The sequence below is a fragment of the Eremomyces bilateralis genome, assembly GCF_010015585.1.
Source record: "Eremomyces bilateralis CBS 781.70 unplaced genomic scaffold P152scaffold_1, whole genome shotgun sequence".
In the NCBI taxonomy this organism is placed as follows: domain Eukaryota; kingdom Fungi; phylum Ascomycota; class Dothideomycetes; order Eremomycetales; family Eremomycetaceae; genus Eremomyces; species Eremomyces bilateralis.
The window spans coordinates 555,682-576,741 of record NW_022985067.1 but is presented as its reverse complement, the minus strand read 5'-3'; the positions used below and the strand labels follow the sequence as shown (position 1 = coordinate 576,741).

General features: G+C 54.1%; 8 protein-coding genes across 8 annotated transcripts; 3 read left to right on the top strand and 5 right to left on the bottom strand.

The window, feature by feature from the left end:
• Positions 1 to 58: 58 nt before the first annotated feature.
• P152DRAFT_5757 (putative MFS alpha-glucoside transporter) lies at positions 59 to 2,150 on the bottom strand. Its single transcript, XM_033683082.1, has one exon. It carries the CDS (start codon positions 1,921 to 1,923, stop codon positions 223 to 225), a length of 1,701 nt encoding a protein of 566 aa, XP_033538627.1. The 5' UTR covers positions 1,924 to 2,150; the 3' UTR covers positions 59 to 222.
• A 473-nt stretch (positions 2,151 to 2,623) lies between these two features.
• Positions 2,624 to 3,764, bottom strand: P152DRAFT_504424 (uncharacterized protein; the record flags this gene model as incomplete). Its single annotated transcript, XM_033682373.1, has 3 exons — positions 3,084 to 3,764; positions 2,697 to 3,015; positions 2,624 to 2,664 (listed from the first exon to the last, which is right to left on the bottom strand). The coding sequence occupies exons 1-3, from the start codon at positions 3,627 to 3,629 to the stop codon at positions 2,624 to 2,626; spliced, it is 906 nt and encodes a 301-aa protein (XP_033538626.1). The 5' UTR covers positions 3,630 to 3,764.
• Positions 3,765 to 3,778: 14 nt separating this feature from the next.
• P152DRAFT_426464 (Arginase/deacetylase) lies at positions 3,779 to 5,518 on the bottom strand. The gene is made up of 3 exons (XM_033677268.1): positions 5,093 to 5,518; positions 4,918 to 5,044; positions 3,779 to 4,845 (listed from the first exon to the last, which is right to left on the bottom strand). Exons 1-3 carry the CDS (start codon positions 5,228 to 5,230, stop codon positions 3,890 to 3,892), a joined length of 1,221 nt encoding a protein of 406 aa, XP_033538625.1. The 5' UTR covers positions 5,231 to 5,518; the 3' UTR covers positions 3,779 to 3,889.
• On the top strand, positions 5,503 to 7,720 carry P152DRAFT_5719 (tubulin-specific chaperone E). The gene is made up of 4 exons (XM_033683078.1): positions 5,503 to 5,879; positions 5,947 to 6,382; positions 6,430 to 6,544; positions 6,591 to 7,720. The coding sequence occupies exons 1-4, from the start codon at positions 5,708 to 5,710 to the stop codon at positions 7,635 to 7,637; spliced, it is 1,770 nt and encodes a 589-aa protein (XP_033538624.1). The 5' UTR covers positions 5,503 to 5,707; the 3' UTR covers positions 7,638 to 7,720.
• Positions 7,645 to 10,729, bottom strand: P152DRAFT_426459 (NMDA receptor-regulated protein 1). The gene is made up of 5 exons (XM_033677267.1): positions 10,446 to 10,729; positions 9,563 to 10,393; positions 8,370 to 9,512; positions 8,222 to 8,320; positions 7,645 to 8,165 (listed from the first exon to the last, which is right to left on the bottom strand). Exons 1-5 carry the CDS (start codon positions 10,525 to 10,527, stop codon positions 7,804 to 7,806), a joined length of 2,517 nt encoding a protein of 838 aa, XP_033538623.1. The 5' UTR covers positions 10,528 to 10,729; the 3' UTR covers positions 7,645 to 7,803.
• Positions 10,730 to 12,580: 1,851 nt separating this feature from the next.
• On the bottom strand, positions 12,581 to 15,191 carry P152DRAFT_5618 (uncharacterized protein). Its single transcript, XM_033683069.1, has 3 exons — positions 14,921 to 15,191; positions 14,633 to 14,749; positions 12,581 to 14,532 (listed from the first exon to the last, which is right to left on the bottom strand). Exons 1-3 carry the CDS (start codon positions 15,009 to 15,011, stop codon positions 12,665 to 12,667), a joined length of 2,076 nt encoding a protein of 691 aa, XP_033538622.1. The 5' UTR covers positions 15,012 to 15,191; the 3' UTR covers positions 12,581 to 12,664.
• Positions 15,192 to 15,198: 7 nt separating this feature from the next.
• Positions 15,199 to 16,704, top strand: P152DRAFT_510306 (uncharacterized protein; the record flags this gene model as incomplete). The annotated part of the gene is made up of 4 exons (XM_033682652.1): positions 15,199 to 15,310; positions 15,397 to 15,526; positions 15,601 to 15,671; positions 15,752 to 16,704. The coding sequence occupies 4 exons, from the start codon at positions 15,199 to 15,201 to the stop codon at positions 16,399 to 16,401; spliced, it is 963 nt and encodes a 320-aa protein (XP_033538621.1). The 3' UTR covers positions 16,402 to 16,704.
• A 331-nt stretch (positions 16,705 to 17,035) lies between these two features.
• Positions 17,036 to 17,931, top strand: P152DRAFT_5603 (uncharacterized protein). The gene has a single exon (XM_033683068.1). It carries the CDS (start codon positions 17,241 to 17,243, stop codon positions 17,811 to 17,813), a length of 573 nt encoding a protein of 190 aa, XP_033538620.1. The 5' UTR covers positions 17,036 to 17,240; the 3' UTR covers positions 17,814 to 17,931.
• Positions 17,932 to 21,060: the final 3,129 nt, after the last annotated feature.

Here is a 21,060-nt window from a genome sequence, read left to right as displayed (position 1 = left end):
CACATATAATTAGTAGTTGATAACTCTGATCGCCTTTAATCCTCGAACGAAGTACTGTCACATATACTCAGCAACGATCACTGTGTACAAGGGGATTGATACACTACCATGATTTAGCAAATGCTAGGAAAGGCGACCAAAATCGAACGACGGTGCCCATTAGCCTGTCAGGTATTTATATATATGATCATAAGGCTATCATAACAGGAACTTGGCCTGCTCTCAATGTACCAACGAGTTCCTCCTCTGTTCCTCCTCGTAATGCTCGATCACGCTGCCCTCCACCTTCTCCGCAAACACATCGACGTCCGTCTTGCTGAACTTCCGCGCCGGCACCCGCTGCTCAAACAGCAGATCCAATTCGGCAAACGACCGGCCCATCGGCTCTGGAAGCCGGAAGTACGTGTACACAATGCACAGGAAGCAGATCCCTGCCCAGAAAAATCCTGCAAAGTTCCCCCAGTCCCATTCGCCGGGGTTGAGCATGTAGGGGGTCAGGACGGCACAGACGATGCCGACGACGTTGTAGAGATTCCGGCCCAGCACAACCGTCTTGATTTGTAGACGGCGCGTGGACAGCTCCGAGACTAGCGAGTAACACACCGTGCCGACGGTGGACTGGTAGATCATGGCCCAGCCGATCATCATGCTGCCGGTCGCAAGCGAACGCTCGCGTACGTGCGAGTCGGGGATGAGTCCGAGGAATCCCAGAACGAAGAGCATGATGAAAAGTCCGCACAGTCCGTAGAAATAAAGGGATCGACGTCCGATCCCGCGACTCATCAAGAACCAGGCGCTGAACACGCCAGCCATGTTGATGCCGTATTGTCCTAAGGCAAAGGAGTAGGACGTAGACGGATCCAACCCGGCTTGCTGCATGAAATAGGCCGAATACCCCGAGAAGGAGTTCCCGCTCAAGTTTTGGATGGCCCAGCACATGCAGACAATCTCCGTTCGTCGACGGTCGACGCCTCGGAAGCAGTCGAAATAGGATGCGCCGGTGGTAATCTTCGCCTCGAGGGCCGTCGTATGGACCATCATCGCGACCGTTTCGTCCGCATCAAAGTTCGTTTCTTGATCCTTGCTGGTCAACCTCAGGAGGGATTCCTTGGCTTTGTCCGTCTTTCCTTGCCGGACCAGCCACCAGGGAGATTCCGGGGCGAAATAGATCCCGACCAGGAGCGGCACTGGCCACATCCACTGCAGCGCATAGGGGATCCGGTACGACCATTCATCGGTGCGAGAAAGCATCGATTTGATGACCCCTATCCCAATCACTTGGCCCAACCCCCAGCAAAAATTGACATAGGTAGACAGATACCCTCGCAGCGGCACAGGGCACACTTCGGATGCGTAGGTGATGGTCAGAGTCTGGAACACGCCCCACGGGATGCCGCACAGAATCTCCGCCACGAGGAGATGCACAACGGTCTGGGCCGTAAAGAAGATGGCAGTGAAGCCGATGATCAAGATCAAGCAGGCCATGACGGTATAACGGTAACCGAATTTCTCGGACACCCAGCCGTTGATGAAGAGGCCGATGATCTCGCCGACGTTCGCACCGTTGCTGAGTCCCGATTGCCACCGGGCGGGAATCTCCCACGTTCCATCCGGTAACTGCTCGCCGTACTTTTTCTTGAACTCTGGGAAGCCGTAGAAGTTGTTGATCAGACAGATGTCGTATCCTTCCATGGCGATGCAGGTGGAGATAAGGATGCTCCACGCCACGGCTTTGGGGTACAGCCTGATGCCTTGCATTAACGTCATTTTCCGCTCCTTGTCGGTAGCGGCTTTGGCATCGCGAATGATGAAGTCCAGCCCTTTGGCCGTTTCTTTTGGAAGCACATCCTCCTTGGGCTCAATGGTCGGGGTGCCCTCGATTGGACTCGAATCCTCAACCTGGCTCTTGCTGTCCGCGGCCATGTTCAGGTTTGTCCAATTGCTGGTAGTCCCTGTGTGACGGATGTCAAGATATCAATATCAGGTCGATAAGTCATAAGACGACAGCGCGATCAGAATGCGGAGTGAAATAATGAACCCAACAGTGGAGACAAAACTCTGCACTGGCGCTGGGGAAGACCCATCCTGAATCCCGTCCCCTTAACTCAAGCGTGCCGGTTCCCGGAAGAGTCGAGACTTCCCATTTGGTTGCTTCGTTCCACTGAAAAATTCCGAAGTACGAACTACTCGAAGAGGAAACGCGCCGTGGGATTGTTCATGTGCAATGCTGCATCGTCCTTGAGACCCTGACGGTCTAGTCTAATCAAGGGTAGTAACGCGAGTCTTGGAGATGAGCAAGCGACGATTTGGAGCCGGCGCCCATCCCGATCCATCCTGGAGATTGTCCCTGTGTGGGTCAACCGTTCAGGATTTTAATTACCAATAACTACCGTCCTGTAACGGTGGTCTGTAACTCCGTCGTTCAAGAAGGCATTGCAAGTAAACCATCATGATGACTATATCAGAACGAAGAAATAGGAACATGAGGGGTAAAAAACTAAAAATGCGACCACCAATGCGCACACTGCAGCAGATGCGCCACCTCGGCGGAACCGAAGCTTAATCATATTAACCCATACCAAGACCACAATCCAGAGTTCTTATCCTATACTCCATACTAATATCAATTCCGCTCTTCCACCGAACCCGCCGGGGGATACCAGCCTCCGCCGATTTCCAGCGCCGCTCTAACAAACCGATGAGTCTCGACCGACCTCCACCCCCAATCCATCTCCGTCGAAACACCTTCACAATGACGTTCGCGCAGAAACTCTCCCCTACGAAATTCTTCTTTAGTCCCTCCGCAAACGGCGCCGTCAGCCCCACGAACGACCCCTCCGGCGCCGTCGCGACCACCTCTAGCCTCCTCCATAACCCCCTCGCCCTCCTCTCGACTGCCCTCGTCTCCCAGCTCACCGTCGCCGCCATCGTCGGACTCACCCCACCGACCCGCATCGCCAACGTCGGCCGAAAGCTCACCTGCTCCCTCTCCCCGGAGTATCCCAGCAGGAACGCCTCCACACCCAAGATGCTCCCCCCGCACAATAGAACCAATGCGTCTCGTCGCGCGCCTGAATCCATACGTGCCGCTGGGGAAACGTGACACCCCAGTTCTTCTCCTGGTGTAGGATTGCGTGACCTTGCCTGTCTGCATCGGCGATGCCGGGAAGCTGGAGCTGGAAGGAGACGGGGGAGCCGAGGCTGTGGACGTGCCAGTGGAGGGGGAGGGGGAGATAGGTGAGCCAGTCCTGGGGGGTGTCGAAGGGTCCGCCCCATGGGGTACGGGATATTGAGGTGGCTTCGAGGGTGATGTCGGAGGTACGGAGGGAGATTTGAGTGGGGGAGGTAGGGTATTTCCCAACGGTGATGTCGCAGGTCTCTGGGACAGTCAAGGTGAAGTAATCATTTGTGGACGGGGTCATGGAGATTTGGGAAGGGGATAACTCGCGCTGCCAGATGGTTTGGTCGACACCTGGATTCTGGATGTAGGTGATAGAGAGGAGGTGAGTCTTGTGCTTTATCTTTCGTACGCTGCAGAGGGTTGGGACTAGAGTGTTGCCACTAGGTAGGTGAAAGCGCCTATAGTAGCCCTCGAACGGAGCTCGTGGATGCGGTGCAAAGGCATTCATGCTGCAATGGTGCTTTCCTCATAAGGTATATGATATCAATAGCTATGAAGTACACAGGTATAATAAGTAGGAACTTACCTAACCAGCCATTGACTGGAAATGTTAGAGTGGTTTAAACGGTTCACTACCTCCTTGTATCTGGCGTTTGCTCCGAACAAAGAAACTCGGTTTATGCGACTATAAAATTAAGGCGTTATTTAACATTCAGAGTTTGTCGTATAATGGCCACTATGTTATGCTGTTCTCTTCCTTCACCCCCTTCAAAGTTCATCGCGAGAAGCCGTTCCACCCGCCTGCTTGGTCTTCCCCCCCTCGATTAACCCACGCTTGACGATGCTGGTCAAGATCTCGTATGCCACTTGTGCCCCAGCCAACGCCGTCGCCTCCGTGCTCCCATCGTACGCCGGACTCACCTCTACGATATCCGCACCCACGACATTAAGCCCCTCGATCCCCCTAAGGATCTGGATCAACTCCCTCGTCGACCAACCACCGGGCTCAGGAGTCCCCGTCCCAGGAGCGAGACCCGGATCAATGACATCGATATCGACGCTCAAATACACCGGCATCTCCGTCCCCACACGGTCCATGATCGTCTTCACCACCCCCTTGACGCCGATCTCATCGATATCGTCCGTCGAAATGCGCTCCCACCCCTGCTCCGCATCGTCCTGATAATCCTCATCGTCGATTCCCGACAACCGCGTCCGCAGCCCTGCGTGCACCGACGACCCGTTCGCGATCAACCCCTCGTTCCGTGCCGTCCAGAACATGCTGCCGTGCGTGAAGAACGACTGCTGGTCCGGGCCCTCTGGGTCGAGCCACGCGGACGGATACTTCGCCGGGTGCCACGTGTCCAGGTGCGCGTCAAAATGAACCACGGCGACTGGCGCGCCGTAGATGGCTTTCAGGCCACGCAGGGCGGCGAGCGCGATGGAGTGGTCGCCACCTAGGCTGATGAGCTTTGGTTTCTGGTAGTACGCTGTGGACGACCCTTGGTTCTTCGGGGTGACAGGGTGCAGGCCGAGTTCCACGTAGGCTTCGGTCATCTGCCGCAGCGCGAGGGCGTTGTCGAACGGCGTGACGGGGATGTCACCGCAGTCGAGGATGTTGGCCCAGGAGGCGAACGGGTTGAGGTTCGCGCGCGTGTTGAACCCTCGGAAGGGGGTTTGGCGCGCAGAGGCGGCGCGGATGGCTCGTGGGCCGAAGCGGGCGCCTGGATCGCGTCAATATCTCTTCGCCTAAGTAGCAAACGGCCATAGCAGAATGCCGCTAGGGTCGATTATACCGGGCCTATAGCTGACAGCGGTATCAAATGGGACACCAATGATCGCTATGTCGTATGGCTCGCTCGGTGTAGTAAGACACCGAACGTGGGGGAGATGGGCAAAGGTTGATATTCCCGAGAACGCCCACTTATCCGTATTAGCAATATTCTATCTCAGGGCCGAAGGATACCTTACATCGTTCCCCCATTTTGCTTCCAGCTCGTGTAATTGTTCTACACTTGGTTGCTCGCCAGGCTCTCCATGCTGGTGTGACAGAACCGCGCCGAACAGCAACGAAAAACTAAAGACGTCGAGAAAGCGAAGTGACCGCATATTGAAAAAGCTTGACGAAGAAGTTATTGCAGCATCATGTGGAAATGTGAATGAATCGATGAAATAAATCAGACGAGATAAGCCGACGAGCTCCACTGATACCGTCTACGGTCTAACAGAGTCTAGAAGACAGGCCTAATTAGTTATCAGGAAAGCGAAGTTTACCTCTTGGTTGGATTTCAATAAGGTAAGACGCACGCCCTATGCATGGTAAATTTTAGCTAGGTGCATTAAATTACTTACCTACCAACAGCTGGAGCCTCGTAAACCGGAACAGAAATCCTGGTGCATATGGGAGTGGTTGTGCAGTGCAATCACGAGCTACAGCGTATGGTGTTGACAACGAAGGAAGCGGGGCGACCTCTTGATTTCAGGAGCTCCAGAGCTTTCCAGCACTTTAGAAACCCCCGATTAAGTTCCGCTAGTTAAGCGATTACCATAACAGACCATAGACGATATCGCCAGAAAGAGCTTGGAATGACAGCAGACTCCTATATCGGGAAGAGACTGTCGTTTAACAGTCACCTATGCACGGTCCGCTACATCGGTCAAGTCAGAGGCACCTGGGGCGACTGGTTAGGTGTAGAGTGGGATGACCCCGGACGAGGGAAGCATTCAGGAGAATACAATGGCACTAGATATTTTGAATGTACAACTCCGAAAGCATCCCTCAAATGTATAAAATTGCCAAAGAACCCATTACTCATGCTTCCTAGGCTTAAGCGGCGAGCCAACGGCGGGCTCGTTCGTCCGACCCAACCGTCCCTCCGATCCATCGCGAAACTTTCTGGACGCGTTACGCTACAAATACGCCAGCGACAACCCCGACGACGGCACTTCTGTGCATGGCCACTCCGAGGCGAAGATCATCACCTTCGGAACCAAGGCGGCCGAAGAAATAGGCTTCGACAAGATCCGCAAGCAGCTGGCGGATTTCCACGAACTGAAGGTCGTCATCCTCGACGGACTGGGTGTGAGTCAGCTTTCTCGACGACGGGAGGATGGAGGGGCGGTGGTGGAGGGTGCCGCACGGGTCAGGGAAACGTGTCCGAAGATCTTGGAGTTGGAACTGAGCCGCAATTTGTTCGAGGATTGGGCGGAGGTTACATCGGTTTGCGAGGAGCTGGATAGATTAAGGAGCTTGCGGATAGAGTGAGTTGGACGGTACGATGGTCGAGAGTTGACTGACACAGTTACAGCGGCACTCGGTTTCGAGATATTAACCTCGCAACGGCGGATCATAGGGCGTCAAAACCAGTATATGAAGGTCTGAGATCGTTAAGTATCCAATATGGCCTCCTCACATGGCAACAGGTTTGTTCGTCCTTGCTACAAATTTTTCGATCTCTAAAATCGCCAGATTGCGTCCATTGCATCGTCATTTGTACGTCTCCAGCATTTACTATGCGGAGGTAATCGGTTGCGGGAACTTTCGCATGCGACCCTACCAGACTCATTAACCGTTGTAAGTCTAGAGGAAGGACTCCTTCAAAACCTCGATGACGCCCGACCATTAAGCCGCCTCCCGCATTTACAAAAGCTGGTCTTGAAACGGAACCGGATCGCGAGCATTGATGTAGAAGCGGTGGACGAGAAATCCCCCCTGGTCTTCCAGCCATCCCTAACAGACGTTGACCTATCCTACAATCTAATCTCCTCATGGGATTTCATCAACGCGCTCCAAGCCGTCTTTCCCGGCCTTATCTCCCTCCGCGTCGCCCACAACCCCCTCTACGACGACCTCCGCTCCGCCGACGGCAAGATCCTCAACGCCGACGACGGCTACATGCTCACCATCGCGCGCCTTGCCCCCCTCGAGTCCCTCAACTTCAGCACCATCTCCGCCAAAGAGCGCCTGAACGCCGAGTCCTACTACCTCTCCTCCATCGCGCGCGAGCTATCGAAGAATCCGGAGAGCGCGGAACCGGCGATCCTAAGGGGCCATCCGCGCTATGCGGCGCTGTGTGGGGAGTATGGGGAGCCGAATGTCGATCGGGCGATCGAGGCTGTGAATCCGAACTCGTTGGCAGCGCGGCTAGTGCGGTTTCAATTTTACCTCGCGGGAAAGGCGCTCGATGGGGTCAAGGGCGGCGGATTATCGAAAGCGGAGATCGAGATACCGAAGCGGTACTCTGTGTACGCGGTGATGGGGATTGTCGGGAAGAAGTTCAACCTGGAGCCGGTTCGTTTGCGGCTCATTTGGGAGACGGGAGAGTACGAGGTAAAGGGGCAAGACAAGGCGGAGGGTGAGGAGAGCGATATGGTTTCGGATGACGAACTCAGTGAGGATGAAAGGAGTCGGGAGATCGGTGAACGCGAGGTGGAGCTCGTCCCTAGTAGTCGACCGGCGACGACGTGGATTGATGGACATGTCGCCAAAGTACGCGTAGAGCTTAAGCGTAGATGATGCATCACGTCGACAGCTTTAAGAGCATGCATTTGGATTTTTATGCTGGCTACCGGTACTCACACTTAATACCAGTTAAATGCTTCAACACACGCCTAAATCAGGCATATTGACAATCGCTGGTGCAGCCAACCGTACTATGCATCCGAATCCGACCCCTATCCATTTATTTGGGTGAGAACACCGTCGACTCCGGCCACTTCTTACTAGCCGCCTCAGCATACCCCTGCCTTACCACAGCGTCCGACTTCCACTCCGATAGAATAGACAAGGCACCCTGCGCGTCTTTCATCGTGATGCTCGGTAGCTCCAGCGTTGCCACCAGGGCCTTCTCGTTCTGCATCTTCGACGTGGGATCGAGGAGGGCCCGGACGCGCAGCGCCGACTGCACGTGGGTGACGCTGTCTTTGTGTTTCGCGAGGAAGGCGTCGTTGAAGGATGCGAGGGAGTCGGAGGCGGGGAGGATGGTGGACACTTCTTTCATGACGGCCGCTGTTGGGGCGGAGAGCGGTGCGGGTAGGTCGTCCACTATTTTCAGGTTAGCTTTTCACAGGAGTAACACGGATGGTCGTCCATGGACTCACAAGTTCTGCGCATGCGGATGAGCTGCTCGTGTAGTGTCGCATGCTCTGGGTCGAGCTTGTGGGCTGCCACAAGCGCCTTCATCGCCAGGAGGTATTTCCCTGTTGATCATGTCAGTCAAGTTCGTATAGCTAAGAGGGCCAAACATACTCTTGCGAATGAACACCTCAAACCCGATATTCTGTGCATCCATTGACTTCGGCGTCAATAGAAGTAGTGGGGTAAGCAGCTTCTGCGCCTCCTCAAGCGGCTCTGGCGTCTGCACCAACTTCAATCCTAGCGGATCCGTGTCCTCCTTCTTTGCCTCACCATCGCCTCCCGTGCCAGCTTTCTTTGCCGCAGCCTTCTTCTCTCTGTCGACTCGCTCCGCCTCCAACTTCTCCTGTTCTTTTTTGGCCTTCTTCAATGCCTTCTTCCTCTCCCCTGCATCCATGGTGTCGAGATCCTTCGGCACGCCATTCGCCTGTGCGAGGTGAGGATTGTCGGCGATTGTGATATAGATGGCGATGGCGGAGATGGCGGCACTGGCGTAGAACGGGTGGTCACGCAACCGATCTTCCCAGTGGATGAGGTCGATGTATGAGCGGATCAGCCCTTTTCGTAGTGAGAAGCCATGGAAGTCGAACTGATCCTCTTCCCAGACGTCGAAAATGTCGGAAATGGCTTTAAAACGCTTCAGAGCGAGACTCAGGTGGCCTTGTCGAAGGTATGATTCGCCGTCCTCCGTGATGTACCACATGCACTGCATGTCATGTAGATCACCCAATGGTCCTCCCACCGTCTCGTTGCGTGTGAACTTGCTCATGGTGGTGAGCGCATTCTCGTTCTCGTCGTTCCGCAATTGATATTTCGCGCATTTCGTGTTGATATATCGATCTCGCTCGTCCAGCTCCCGGGCACTGTTCATCGTTTCTGCCGCCTTGGCGATGTCGCCGTAGTGTTTGTATATCCGTGCCTTTGTCATGGTCAAATTTACAAACTCCGGATCCTGCTCGATCGCCTTGTCTATGAAATCCATCGCCTTCCGGAGATCCCTGGTGAGGCGGTAGTCGTAGTGTTGCGCAATGAAATATAGCATGGCCGATCGCAGTCTACCCTTCGCTTTCGCATCGGCATCAACTGAAGACTGTGTTCCCGACTCGATTTCGCTGGTGAACTTATGTACGATGTCTTGGAACGCTTGTCGCTTCGTCTCGTCTCCGTATAGAGCCTTGATATTTGCAAATGTCGAGGGAATGCCTCTCGCGAGCCATCGCCTCACGTATGCTTCGGCAGCTTCTCGGAATTCGTCTCCTGAATACAGGGGTTAGATTTGCGCAAGCAGAGCAAAAAGTACCAGTTACCTTGTAAGAAATCGAGCGGTATCCGCTGCGGCGCATCCACACGTTCGCCCGACTCTGCATAGGTCTTGTACATTTGCTTTAACCCATCTAAGCTCCCTGGGTCGGACCGATCCAGGCCTAATGATTTCTCCAAGCCAAAATAGTAGTCCCTGTAGTCGTTGTTTCGCTCCAAAAGCTCTTCGTAAGCTTTCTTCGCTTCATCCAATCTTCCAAGCTCAAGCAGATACTTTGCTTTTAGCTCCATTACGCCCGTCCGGTCCAGGTTGTGTTTGAAAATCTTCTCGAGATGCTCCAACGCCCGCTCGATGTCGCCCTGCTCCGCAATGATCGTGTTCTTATACAGCAGCGCTTCCGAATGCTCGAGGTCCGTCTTCGGCGGCGCTCGCTTCAACGTGCCCTCGTAGGTATTGAGGATGTCCTCTGCGGCGGCCAAATCCCCCGACAGGTGCAGCGCGACCGCTAGCCCCGTCCAGTTCTGTCGTGCCGAAGGTCGCGCTTGGAGCATCTGCCTCCGCAACTGGATGTATCCCGGGTAGTCTCGCACCTGGACCAGCAGGAAGGCCAGGTCTCGCTGGATCTGTGCCGACTCGGGATCGAGCCGCAGCGCCGCTTTGTACGCCTTGATGGCCTCCTCGAGGTTCTTGACGGCGCGATAGAGGATCCCGTAGACGTGCCAGCAGATGTGCGACTTCATGTCGTTGCGTAAAGCGGTCTTGGCCAGCGCAAACGCTTCATCAGTGTTTCCTTGGGCGTTCATAATGAGCGCCCGCATCGCTTGCGTGTCACCATGGTTGGGGTTCTTCTTGAGAATCTGGTCAGACGCCTTGATGCCTGCGCATGGTGTTAGGTACCGCTTCCCTAGAAACAAGACATGGATGAGTACCTTTCTTGTACTGTTTCGCTTCGTAGAACTTAACGACTGAGCGAAACAGCGTATTTTCCTTGTGGCTGAGTGGTTGGGGCATGATGGCTGTCGCTCAGCTTGACCTCCCGTCCAAGTCGTGTGCTCACTGCTCAGTCAACGACACCTAAGTCAATCGAAGGATGGGTGTTTTGGATGGAATCAACGGATAAGGTGCTCCATGTCGGTAGTCAATTGAATGGGAGCGAATTAGAAAATGAGAAACCAAGGGTAAGACGTGTCCGGAGGTAGGCTACGTGCATATGAAAGCTTGAAATTGATGTAGGGAGTGGTTGTGTGAAGCTCAACTTTTGACACATCGGCCCGAAACTGCACTGACCAATCACATGAAGCCAGCTTGGCCATATCGATATCGTTGTTACATGTAGAAATACCTAACTCGCCATCCCTTACGCACCACAAGACCACTTCCTGATAGGTATGTGGCCTTATCGGAGCGGGAGATGACTCTCATAATGCACAGGCATTGGCAGAAACAGAATGTCAGTATTTATACTGTGGGATATCCCGTTCAAACGATCCTCATTCACGAAAGATGACAAGATTGTCCAAGATGAAAACCGGCAAGAAATATTATATACTAGAAAAAGTACCCCATTAACCGCTAGAAACCGCCCTCCCATCTTTGCCTCGACATAATTATAATATCACTCCCACCGGTCATCGATGCCGGAGGCCCACATGCAACGACAATGCACTGTGCCACCATCAAAGTCCCCCGATGAGACCAACCCCCAATGCCAAAAATGAGAAAGTTCCACCTGACAAGAGCGATGGAGGAATATGAAAAGTTCTGACAGAAACCAACGAAATCCTCCCCGCCTCTCACCCGTTCCAATGCCACCGACTGGAAACTGTGCCCAATCAGGTGTGCTCACGTCTGTACCGCATTGCCAGAAGTCGAAAACTCAACCCCGTGTTTCCTGCGCCAAACAGAAATGCTTCCCTATCATGCAAACCGCAAACAAACTCGCCAATGCGTGTGTATGTGAGGGTGTGGTGCACGCTGTCGCAACGCTGACATGAACCGACCAACGAGACCTCACAAATGCCGTGGTGCAAATGGGGGAAACGATAATAGGATTAGACTCCCACGCAAACCAGTCGCTGTCCGCTCGTGTTTACGTGTCGGTCTTAGCACCGTCGTTCATCGTCATGTTATGTGTTGCCACTTCGATAGGAGTAGGTAGGTGGCCGAACGTGCAGAAAATAAGATTAAAAGCGCAACAGGAGCATAGCTAGAAGCAGAGTGTGTGCGTGTGTGTGCTGAGGTGAGAGCTGGTATCTTGAACATCCAGGTGTATTGATGTCAAACGGAATCGAGAAGAAACAGGAGATTAAATAGAAATAGAAATTAAACAGCAGGGAATCTACGAGGAGACAGATAGATGGAAAACAGGAAACAAAACCGAAACCCAAAGATAGCTATACCATGCGAATGCTCGAAAACTTGCCCCCGTATAATCCTCCGCCGAGCCCAGCAAACGTAAAAGCGGAAGGGGGTATTGAACGACCGAAGCAGATGTGCTAATGAGCGAGTTCCCAGCGAGCGTGTAGCCCCGTGCCATCTCATCCCAAACATGCAGAGTTCAACAAAGGAAAGAATCCACTGATCATCCCTCGACGGATCCACTGCGCCCAGTCCTTCTCGCTGCCGGGTAACGCGGTTCTCTCAAGCGGTCCCCAGCGACAACGGCATCTTCTCAAATCATCTTCCGCTCCCTCCTTGGTCTCGATGCTTCCATTTCGCTGCCATGCGTGACGATGATCTGGGTAGGCCGAACCGCAGTTGCACCTATGGTCGCACTTGTGGACAGGATGCTACATGCGAAGGTAGAACTCCACGAGGCAACGATCCCTTCTCCACACCACATCGGTGGTACAGAAAACCTCCTCGGGTACCAGGTTGCACAGTCGTGATGCTCCATCATCAGACCACGGCGCAAAAAGTAAGACCAAGCGCATTCTTGACTTCATCGTCGCATCGGATCGTCGCGTCTTATGACGCTTAGTTCCGCGCCTTCTTCCAAATCTTTCCAAATCCCCAACTTCCTTTGACAAATCCCGCTCCACGTGACCCATCGCCGCAACATTCCTCGACGCCGTTTCATGTTCTCCTTCGTCCTCCCACTGGACGATCTGATGTACACCACAGTCTCACACTACCCGGATTTCAGAAATCAGAACCCCTGCCAACTTTGGCCTGCCGGCCCCGTCTGTCCCGTCCATCCATGCATTCCCTGTCCCGCCTGCGCACCTCCCTGCGCCGGCGAACCCGGGTGCATGAACTGCTGCTGCGGCTGGCCCGGATGGAAGTTCATCTGCGGGTTTCGCACGGGGCTCGGGTTTGCGTATCCCTGCGCCGGGCCGCCCATGCCGCCCTGGTGCTGATGCATGCTTGGATAGCCCATGGGCGAGGGAGCCCCGGCGGCGTGCATGTTGGGGGTTTGGTGTTGGGGGGGCAGCTGGGGGGGCTGCATTGGGGATTGTTGCTGGAGGTGGGGGGATTGTTGTTGGACGTTCTGAGAGTAGCCGTAGGCTTGGTGCTGGAGGGGAGAGGGGACGGGTTGTGGTGGCTGTTGGCCCCATATCTGGTTGGCGTGGGGTGGGTATCCGGTGTAGGACGACTGTGGTTGTTGAACGTGGGAGGGTGCGGACGAGACGTTGGCGCCACTAGAAGAGCCAACGCTGGGGGAGCGGTGTTGCTGCTGGAGAGGATGAGGATGCTGATCCGGCCGGAGGGAGGGTTGGGGTATGCCTTGGACCGGTGATGGAGCGACCATGGAGGGATGGTGTTGAGTGGGTTGCGTGTATGGCGAAGGGGCCATCATGGGAGGCTGTTGGCCGCGATGGTGAGCATTAGGAGTTTGCGACGAGCCACCCGGCATGGTCCCAGCAACCACCATCTGCGGAGAGGGGAGGGCGTGAGAAGTACGACTGACGGCGGTCTGCTCGGCGGGAGTTGCTGGACGTGGCTGTTGAGGAGGATCGTGCGGACGTTTCCAGATATCTTCAAGATACTGTCCCCGATTGGTGCGCTGCTGGTTGATGACCTTATTGTACTCGGCTGTCTGCGCGGCTTGGTTGAGAATCTCGGTTGCTGTGCTAGGTTGCGTGCGATCCTGATAGGGAGTGCCTGTAATCTCATGACGTGGTCGTTGAATGCCGTAGTCTCCTCGTGGCAAGTCGGCGAGTGGATTGATCATTGGCAAAGGCGCCAACGAGGCAGCAAGTCCGCCCATGCCAGGTTGCTGCTCGAACGGATTGGGGCCGTTGCTGTAGATGATCTCTCCGTGCGGAAGCGCCGTTAAATGCGCAACTCCACTGGCTTCGGCAGCGGCGGCTTCTCTGGCTTTGGCACCCCCCGGTCGTTTCTCTCCGGCGGCGTCTTCCTCAGTGAATCCTTGCTTTCTCGCCTTGCTCTCCCAGTAATCATCCCGAACGCGGCGACCGTTCTTGATCAATCGGCTGCCAAACTGACGGAACATCGACCGTGCTGTAACGATGGCGATTTGACGGGATCGGTATGAATACGGGAGAACCTCCTGCTGGATCAGGTCATCTTTCTCGGCCTGCGAAGCAATGATCTTGAACAGGGACCGATTCTTGTTGAATAGCAGGTAGGAGTCGCGATATCCGAGAACCCTAGCGCATTCGGTGGCTAGCATAAACAGCTTATCGCCCCGATTCGGTACGTAGAAGGTGCGACAATGATACTCGCGTCCGTCAAGTGGCGCGCCGTTGGGAGCAATCTTCTTCTCGCCGGCTTCGTCGAACTCACGCGGTATGTATTCGTCGCCTTCTTCGTTAAGCTGATCGGTGGTGTGGTCTCGAACGGTCGGTAGCGCTTTGACAACGGTGGTCTTCGTAGGAGTCGCTTTCGGAGGCGGCGATGCATGTGAAGGGGATGTCTGAGGAAGTTGTTGGGTGGCGGTCCGAGGAGTGTGAATCGGGTGGTGAATGGGCGTTTGTCCATGGACCGCAGTTGACGAGGCGTCTGAAAGTTTGGCCTTTGGAGGTCGACCTCTTTTTCGTGGTTTAGAATCATCTATCGTAAAGAAACGTTAGTGCGCCGAGACAAATAGAATGTTTGGAGGTCGCCGTCATCACGGATACTATGTCACACAACTCTTCTTGGGACTACCGACCTGCTTCAGCGCCCACCGCATGGTCATCGCCAACATCGGGGGTGCGGCTTCGTTTCATGCCTCGAGGGGTTGATTGTTGCGCCATACCGTAGACCGCACTTTGAGGTACACCTGGAACTAAAGGAAAAGCGCAACGTCAGCAACATTTCTCGCCAGGTGCGGATGCACGCGGACGGATGTAACGAAAGACGGGTCGCGATTGCACACCATAGCCCATCATCAATTGCACGGTCCGGGCATCGCAGGCGCGCACCGACATAGCAGATCATAAGAAATATCATATCGTACCTATCGCATTTAACGCTGCGGGATTGATGGTCCCAGATCCATCGATACTGCCATGACCCAAGCCGCCATTGATTGGGCCGGGATGCGACATGGCTCCGGCGACGAGCACGCTTTGTCGTAGAGAATCCAGTTTCCGAGCGAGGGCACGCCGTCCGGCTCAAGCGGCTGGAGGCGGTGAGGAGCTTAACAAGTCGGTCGAGCGACGCGACGGGCGTTGGCGACGATGGATGGTCAACGGGAATGGAAGACGTTGAGGTGCAGTCGTGACGGCCGACGACATGCGAAGAGATTTGAGTGGTCGAAGTCGGGATCTGGCAGGTATCGAGCGCAGCGACCAGCGGGTCCGGGAGGCGGGAAGGTCAAGGGAGCGGGGGTGGAACACACTGTACAGTCAGTGGCTTCTGCGCAATCCGGGATCACGATCGGTCGCGAAGGGGTCCGGTGCTAGTCAATGAAGCGCAGCTGTGAGATCTCAGGTCTAAAGGTATTTGTCGGGGTGTCTGCCGGTCTGGGTACATGGAAGAATCGGATGCCAGTATGCGAGTATGCGAATATGCGACAAGAAATGGACCGCCTGGATGATTTACCGATTGCCTGCCTCTGTTGGTGCGTGCGGGAAGGCGGGAAGAGCTGCAAGCTGCAAGGTGTTGCGGTGAAAAGATGTGCAAAACGTTTCACAGCCGGAAGCGAGTCACGATGATTCGCGGGAGGATGAAGCCGGACAAGAAACAGCTGGTTGACCCTACAACGTGTCAGCGGACGCTCCCGCACCCTCTAATGACGAGCATTCGCGGGTATGCGACGAAGTGGGTTGCTGGTTGTTGGTTGCAGGTTGGTCGGCGGTAGGCAGGGCAAGGAAAAAGGGAAAGGCGCAGGTCAACCAGGTCCGGTCAAGCGGGTGCAAGGCAAGATGGACGACGATGGGTGGACGGAAAATGATATTGGATGGAGGATGGAAAAAGTGGATAGGACAGAGAGAGGCAAGCCCAGGAGCCTCTTCTATCAAATGGATGGATGATTGGGATCAGATGAATGGAGGAGGGGAGATGGAGGGTGGAGTGGACGAGGGATGGATGGATGGAGGGAGGGAGGGGGCAAGGGATGGGATGGGCGCGCAGGTCGCAGAAGGCGGTGCAGTTCTTGGTGCAGTTCTTGGTGCAGTTCTTGTCTCTGATGGATTGGATGATGATGCGCGTGATGAGCTGCGGCAGCGGGTGTTCCCAGGCCATCCAGAGGCCAGAATAACAGAAGGCGAGACGGGAGACGAAGAGAGTTCGGATCTTCGAACGGATGGTCCAAGAATAGGACGTTCGCTTCGATCAACTCACCTGACAATAAGGTTTCACGCTCTCAGCAATGGTTGTCTCTCCATCAGGAGTTCACCGGCAGGATTCTGTAAGGCGGGTGTAGGAAGCAAGGGCAGGCACAGCGAAACCGTCACCTGGGAATTCCTAGGAATGCGATGTGAGGAGAGATGGTAGTGAGGACAGGAGGACAGGAGGACAGGATTGAGGGGTTGGGGCGTGGGAGTAATAATGGAAATGCAAATAAGACCGGATAGTGAATAGGCTTCCTTGGAGAATGGGCGGGAATGCAGGTTGATATCGGATTCGTAAACCGTCGTTCGCCGACAATGATATTAGAGGTACGATTGGACCAGGATGTTTCTAGACGATCAATCCTCGAGAGTAAAAGCGGCGCAGAATCATGAAGTACCGGTACGGGTACCTACGTAGTACAGAGTACATCTTGTACATATCAGCGGATGACAGGAATAAGTACGGAATATATGGTATCTGCAGTGATGAAACTACTGTACAGGTACACATTCAGGGTACACATTCAAGGTATTTCCTAAGGTCCCTTACCCGTCCTATTCTTGACTCTAGAGTATCTCCCGTACTACATTAATATCCAACTTCCAAGGCACAAGAGAACTGTAACATTTCCAAATGTCTCACCGCGGCTGGCCCCAGGCTAGAGTCCTCCGCACTGGGGGCGGGAACTAGGAAGTCTTTGGTGGTGATTGAACGTATGACGATGTCGGTCAGTCAGTCAGTCATTCGAATATAAAATGAGCAGTCCGCTGCTCCCCTCTCCGGACTCTTCTGTCCTTGTTCTGAGTCTTCTGATCCTCCCTATCTGCAATATCCTGTCGGTCCCCATCCAGAAGCCCTGCTCACTCTGCAAGTCACGGTGGTCTTTGCTTGAGCTTCCCAATCGGTTTGGACATGACCGGCATCTACCTGGCAGTCTGGTCTCTCGTCTGCCAAATCGAACTCTCTCGGCTCGCGACTAGTCATCCCTCCAATCACCGTGTATGGTGGCGGGACTTGTATCTCGTAGCCGCCGTCCGAAGCCCCAGATGGCATCAATTCCCTGGTCCGGGTTTAAGCCTTTGATATTGCCAGCCAGAGGAACCATGATGTTGTCCTCGTTTGATTCTTCCACACGATTCATTCCAGGTAATTACACCGACAATTCATGTTGTCACGAAAGTCACGCGCACATCTTTCAAGTCTCCAACCGCTCTTTGCCAGTCTTGAAATCCAGCGGCGCTACGGAAATCGCGTACTCGAAGTTCTTGTCGGTTACAGATTTTTCCGCAGCCTTGTTCGCGATCTCTGATAGTATTGGAGAATCCTTACCCCCTGGTCCCTCCGCTAAGACCGCTATCCGCGGGTGGCGAATTTGCAAAGTCACTCAAGGCTTCGCTCCTGTCCGCCCGCGAGTCCCCAGTCGCCAGTTGCAAGTCGCAACCGCGGCGGATGGACGGGCAACTCGGTTGACCCTGCACGCACTAAGGCGCCAGTCCAAATGCGATCGTAAACCTTCCCCATTCACTTTATTTCGGGAATTCATTGATTATTCGACCATTAGGCTGCCGAGCTGATCCTCAGACCTTAATCCTTCGACGCGCAATTCGGTTTTATGTTCGCGAATGGCGCCATGAGAGACACATCGAATGGGGATTGGGGTCCAGTCGTGAAGGAAGTAGCACGGCCCGAATTTCCTTATGTGAATTGTGTGAACATTTTATAATGAAAACCGTTCCCTTTTCGGACCTCAACGGACTTTGTGAGCCCGAGATCTTCATGAGCTGGAGATCTGCCCATGCCTCGAAGAAGCTCTAGCGCACTCCGAGACAGGTAGTGGTCGCCACAAGCGATGAGCCGCTGCTGGATAACGGGCAGGAGGCTCCGCTGGACGGCCTCGTCTGCCTAGAGAACGATGACAATTTGATTATTTTGAGCGGTTGATATTCTGATAATGGACTGACTGCAGTACGCCACCATGTCCCATGCGGAGACGCTTGTCCGTTTCTGCGCAATTTCGCCATCACGTAGACGGATTGCTGGAATCGTTGCAGCTTGCAGCTTCCTTAGGTGCATCACTAGGGCCCGGTTTTGGTAGCAGCGCAAGATGTTTCTCCGTCAATAGGTCTTGGCCTCGCTGGATTGGACATCGCGCGACCAGATGAAGCCCTATCCTGACTCCTAGGACCCAGTTAATAGGGGCGTTGGATATTCACGCGGCCGACGACTACGATGCAGACGGCATGGGTATCTCGGTGGGCGCAAACTCGAACCGTCAAAGCTCAGCATGGCGCTTTTGGACATTGTGCCTTGATCGTGGATGAAAGATTCACAAATCGGGGGAGAGTCCCAGAGGCCCATAGGCTAGAGGCCATTATACGGCAGACTCGCATCGGCTCATGCATGCCCAGGTGCTTGGATCCCGCAGCGGCCCATCGCTTCTACAGGTTCTACTCCCGGTTCGACAGAGGCAGAGCCCGCCGCTGCGCCATGCCGCCATCGATCGCCCACCTGCGGGGAACTAGAGCACAGAACGCGAGTTGCGACCATGCCAGTTGAGATATCGACTTTTTGAAAAATCGAAATGACTTGGAAGTCGAACCGAAATAAGTACAGTACGTTGCAATATGCAATTGATTGTTACTGAACGGCATCGTGGGTCCATTGTCAGAATTGATTACATTTGATTGCTCACCAACAGTTTCTATCTTGTACGAACTAACTCGGAACGCCTCGTCTCAGTCAGCAGCAATGCATGTTCAATGTGTCCGAATGGGCTGGAATCATCAACCGTACTCCCTAGCAAGTGGCATCACCATCATCTGTGGCTTTGACCAGTTGCCGTTGGCTCCTCCACTCAGCTTCTCAAGTCTTAAGGTTTCGATTTTTCCCTCCCGTCTTGGCCTCGCATGAACCGATGGACCGCGAAGGAACCGTATAACCTGAGACATTGCGGGACGGGCGGTCAAAGCGCTGCGAATCTGCGATTCGCAACTCATTCTATCAACAAACGGGCGTCTTTCAGCATCGACGAACGCAAGGGATTCCAGAGAAACAAAGCCAGATTCTCGGGTCGCATCTGCGGGGCAGGCTGGCCCATTTCTCCATCTGATTGATCGGTCGCATTTCCGTGCTCGAGAAGTCAAGCACTGAATTGCGTCCCCGTCCTGCTCTCTGCCTCTCTAATTCGCCCCGCCGCTCTATCAGGCCTACGGACGGATGACCTACATTCTAGGATCATGCAACCAATCAAACGACTGTTGCTGCTCGTCCATCAGGATGACCTTCATGCAAGCTTAGGGTCCTTGGGCCGCTCTCCCTAGCGCAGATGTTCTCCCGTCCACTCATCTCCGTTCTACTGCCCGAGTGCAACGGATTCTGAGCTTCGCTCGACTGTGCCGTTCAAATATATTGCGTAGTATCGCCACCGCAAACAGTCGATGTGGCGCAGGTTCCGGCGGCGATATGCAGGGAGTACATAAACATGCTACAGATCGACACTGAGGATGTAGTTCCTTGCTGAAGGTCCCTCCTCGGCGGAAAGTCCGAAGCGAGGTTTTCAGCAGTCCGAATCCGCGTTATTCACTCGCTCTGCTACGGGTATTGGGACTGGCCTGAGGTGCTCACTGATCAGCTGCAGCAGTATCGCCATGCGCCCGCCGGTACACCGCATTGAAACCCCATGTCAGAGAATTGAGGCGAGACAGCGACAAGAGCCCTGAACAATGCCAGGATGAAACTTGACTCGAATGCATCAAGGTACTGTGAGGCGCAGTCGTCCGGGTTCCGATAACAGGAAAGCCACTGCTCGACGCTGCATGGAATCAGCCATTGACTCAGACCCTTCGGCTCGAATACAGCGATATCGACCAGATGAACAAAATCTTGGCACGCGCCTCCGGTTTCCAGTTGTCTTAAATTCGTGATTGTTGTTCTGAGAAATACCCTAGGCAGCAGTCGATCCGCCTATCCCACCGAGGCTGACCAAGTGGAATGGTACAGTGCCCGTCAGTGCGAATTTCAAGGTTTGGATGATCAATTCACTCCGAATGGACTGAGTCGGCAGAGTTTAACGTCCAAACCCCGTGAATCTGCTTGGATGAAATGCTATTAATATACGGAATCTAATATACGGCTGGAGTGGGGTAATGTCCCATTGGTCCATCCAAGCGATGACTTTGGCGAGGCTTCTGTCGGTTTTTCAATTACTATCCATTGTGTCACTTCAACCGAGATTTTAACAAACCGCAAGGGCCAGCAATGGCGTGCCCTTCACGATACGAGGCAATCGTAACCTGGTCATGGGGGGAAATGCATATGTTGTGCACTTTATGACGACCAGACAAATCGGGTTTGATATTGACCTTTGGGCGGAAAGTGGCCCCAACTGACCATTCACGTATGGATAGCGATCCAAGCGCCAGAGGGCAGTCATCGGAATGTGAGAGACGACAACTGTCTCAAGGGCAGCTCGACAGTTGCGACATTGGCTAAAGTCTCCGAGAAATCAGATTTGATCTCAGTCCCGGAGAATACGCCGCCGGTCCTATCAGATTTTTGAACGGCGTAGAATTTCAAATGCTACTTTCTGGAGTTACTTGTACACATACGATCTTTCCGGCCACCAATCCACCTTGCAAGATCTCGCAGCACGGCAGCACGGCAGCACGGCAGCAAGCATTGATCAAACAACCAGCAAGGACCCGGATTTTGCCCACACACACCAGTTGTCCTGCAGTCCGTCGATGGGAGATCCCTGTACTTGCTGGCGGGTAGCCAGTCGCTCAGCTTTCATGGCTTGACCAGTAGCATGAAGCATGGCGC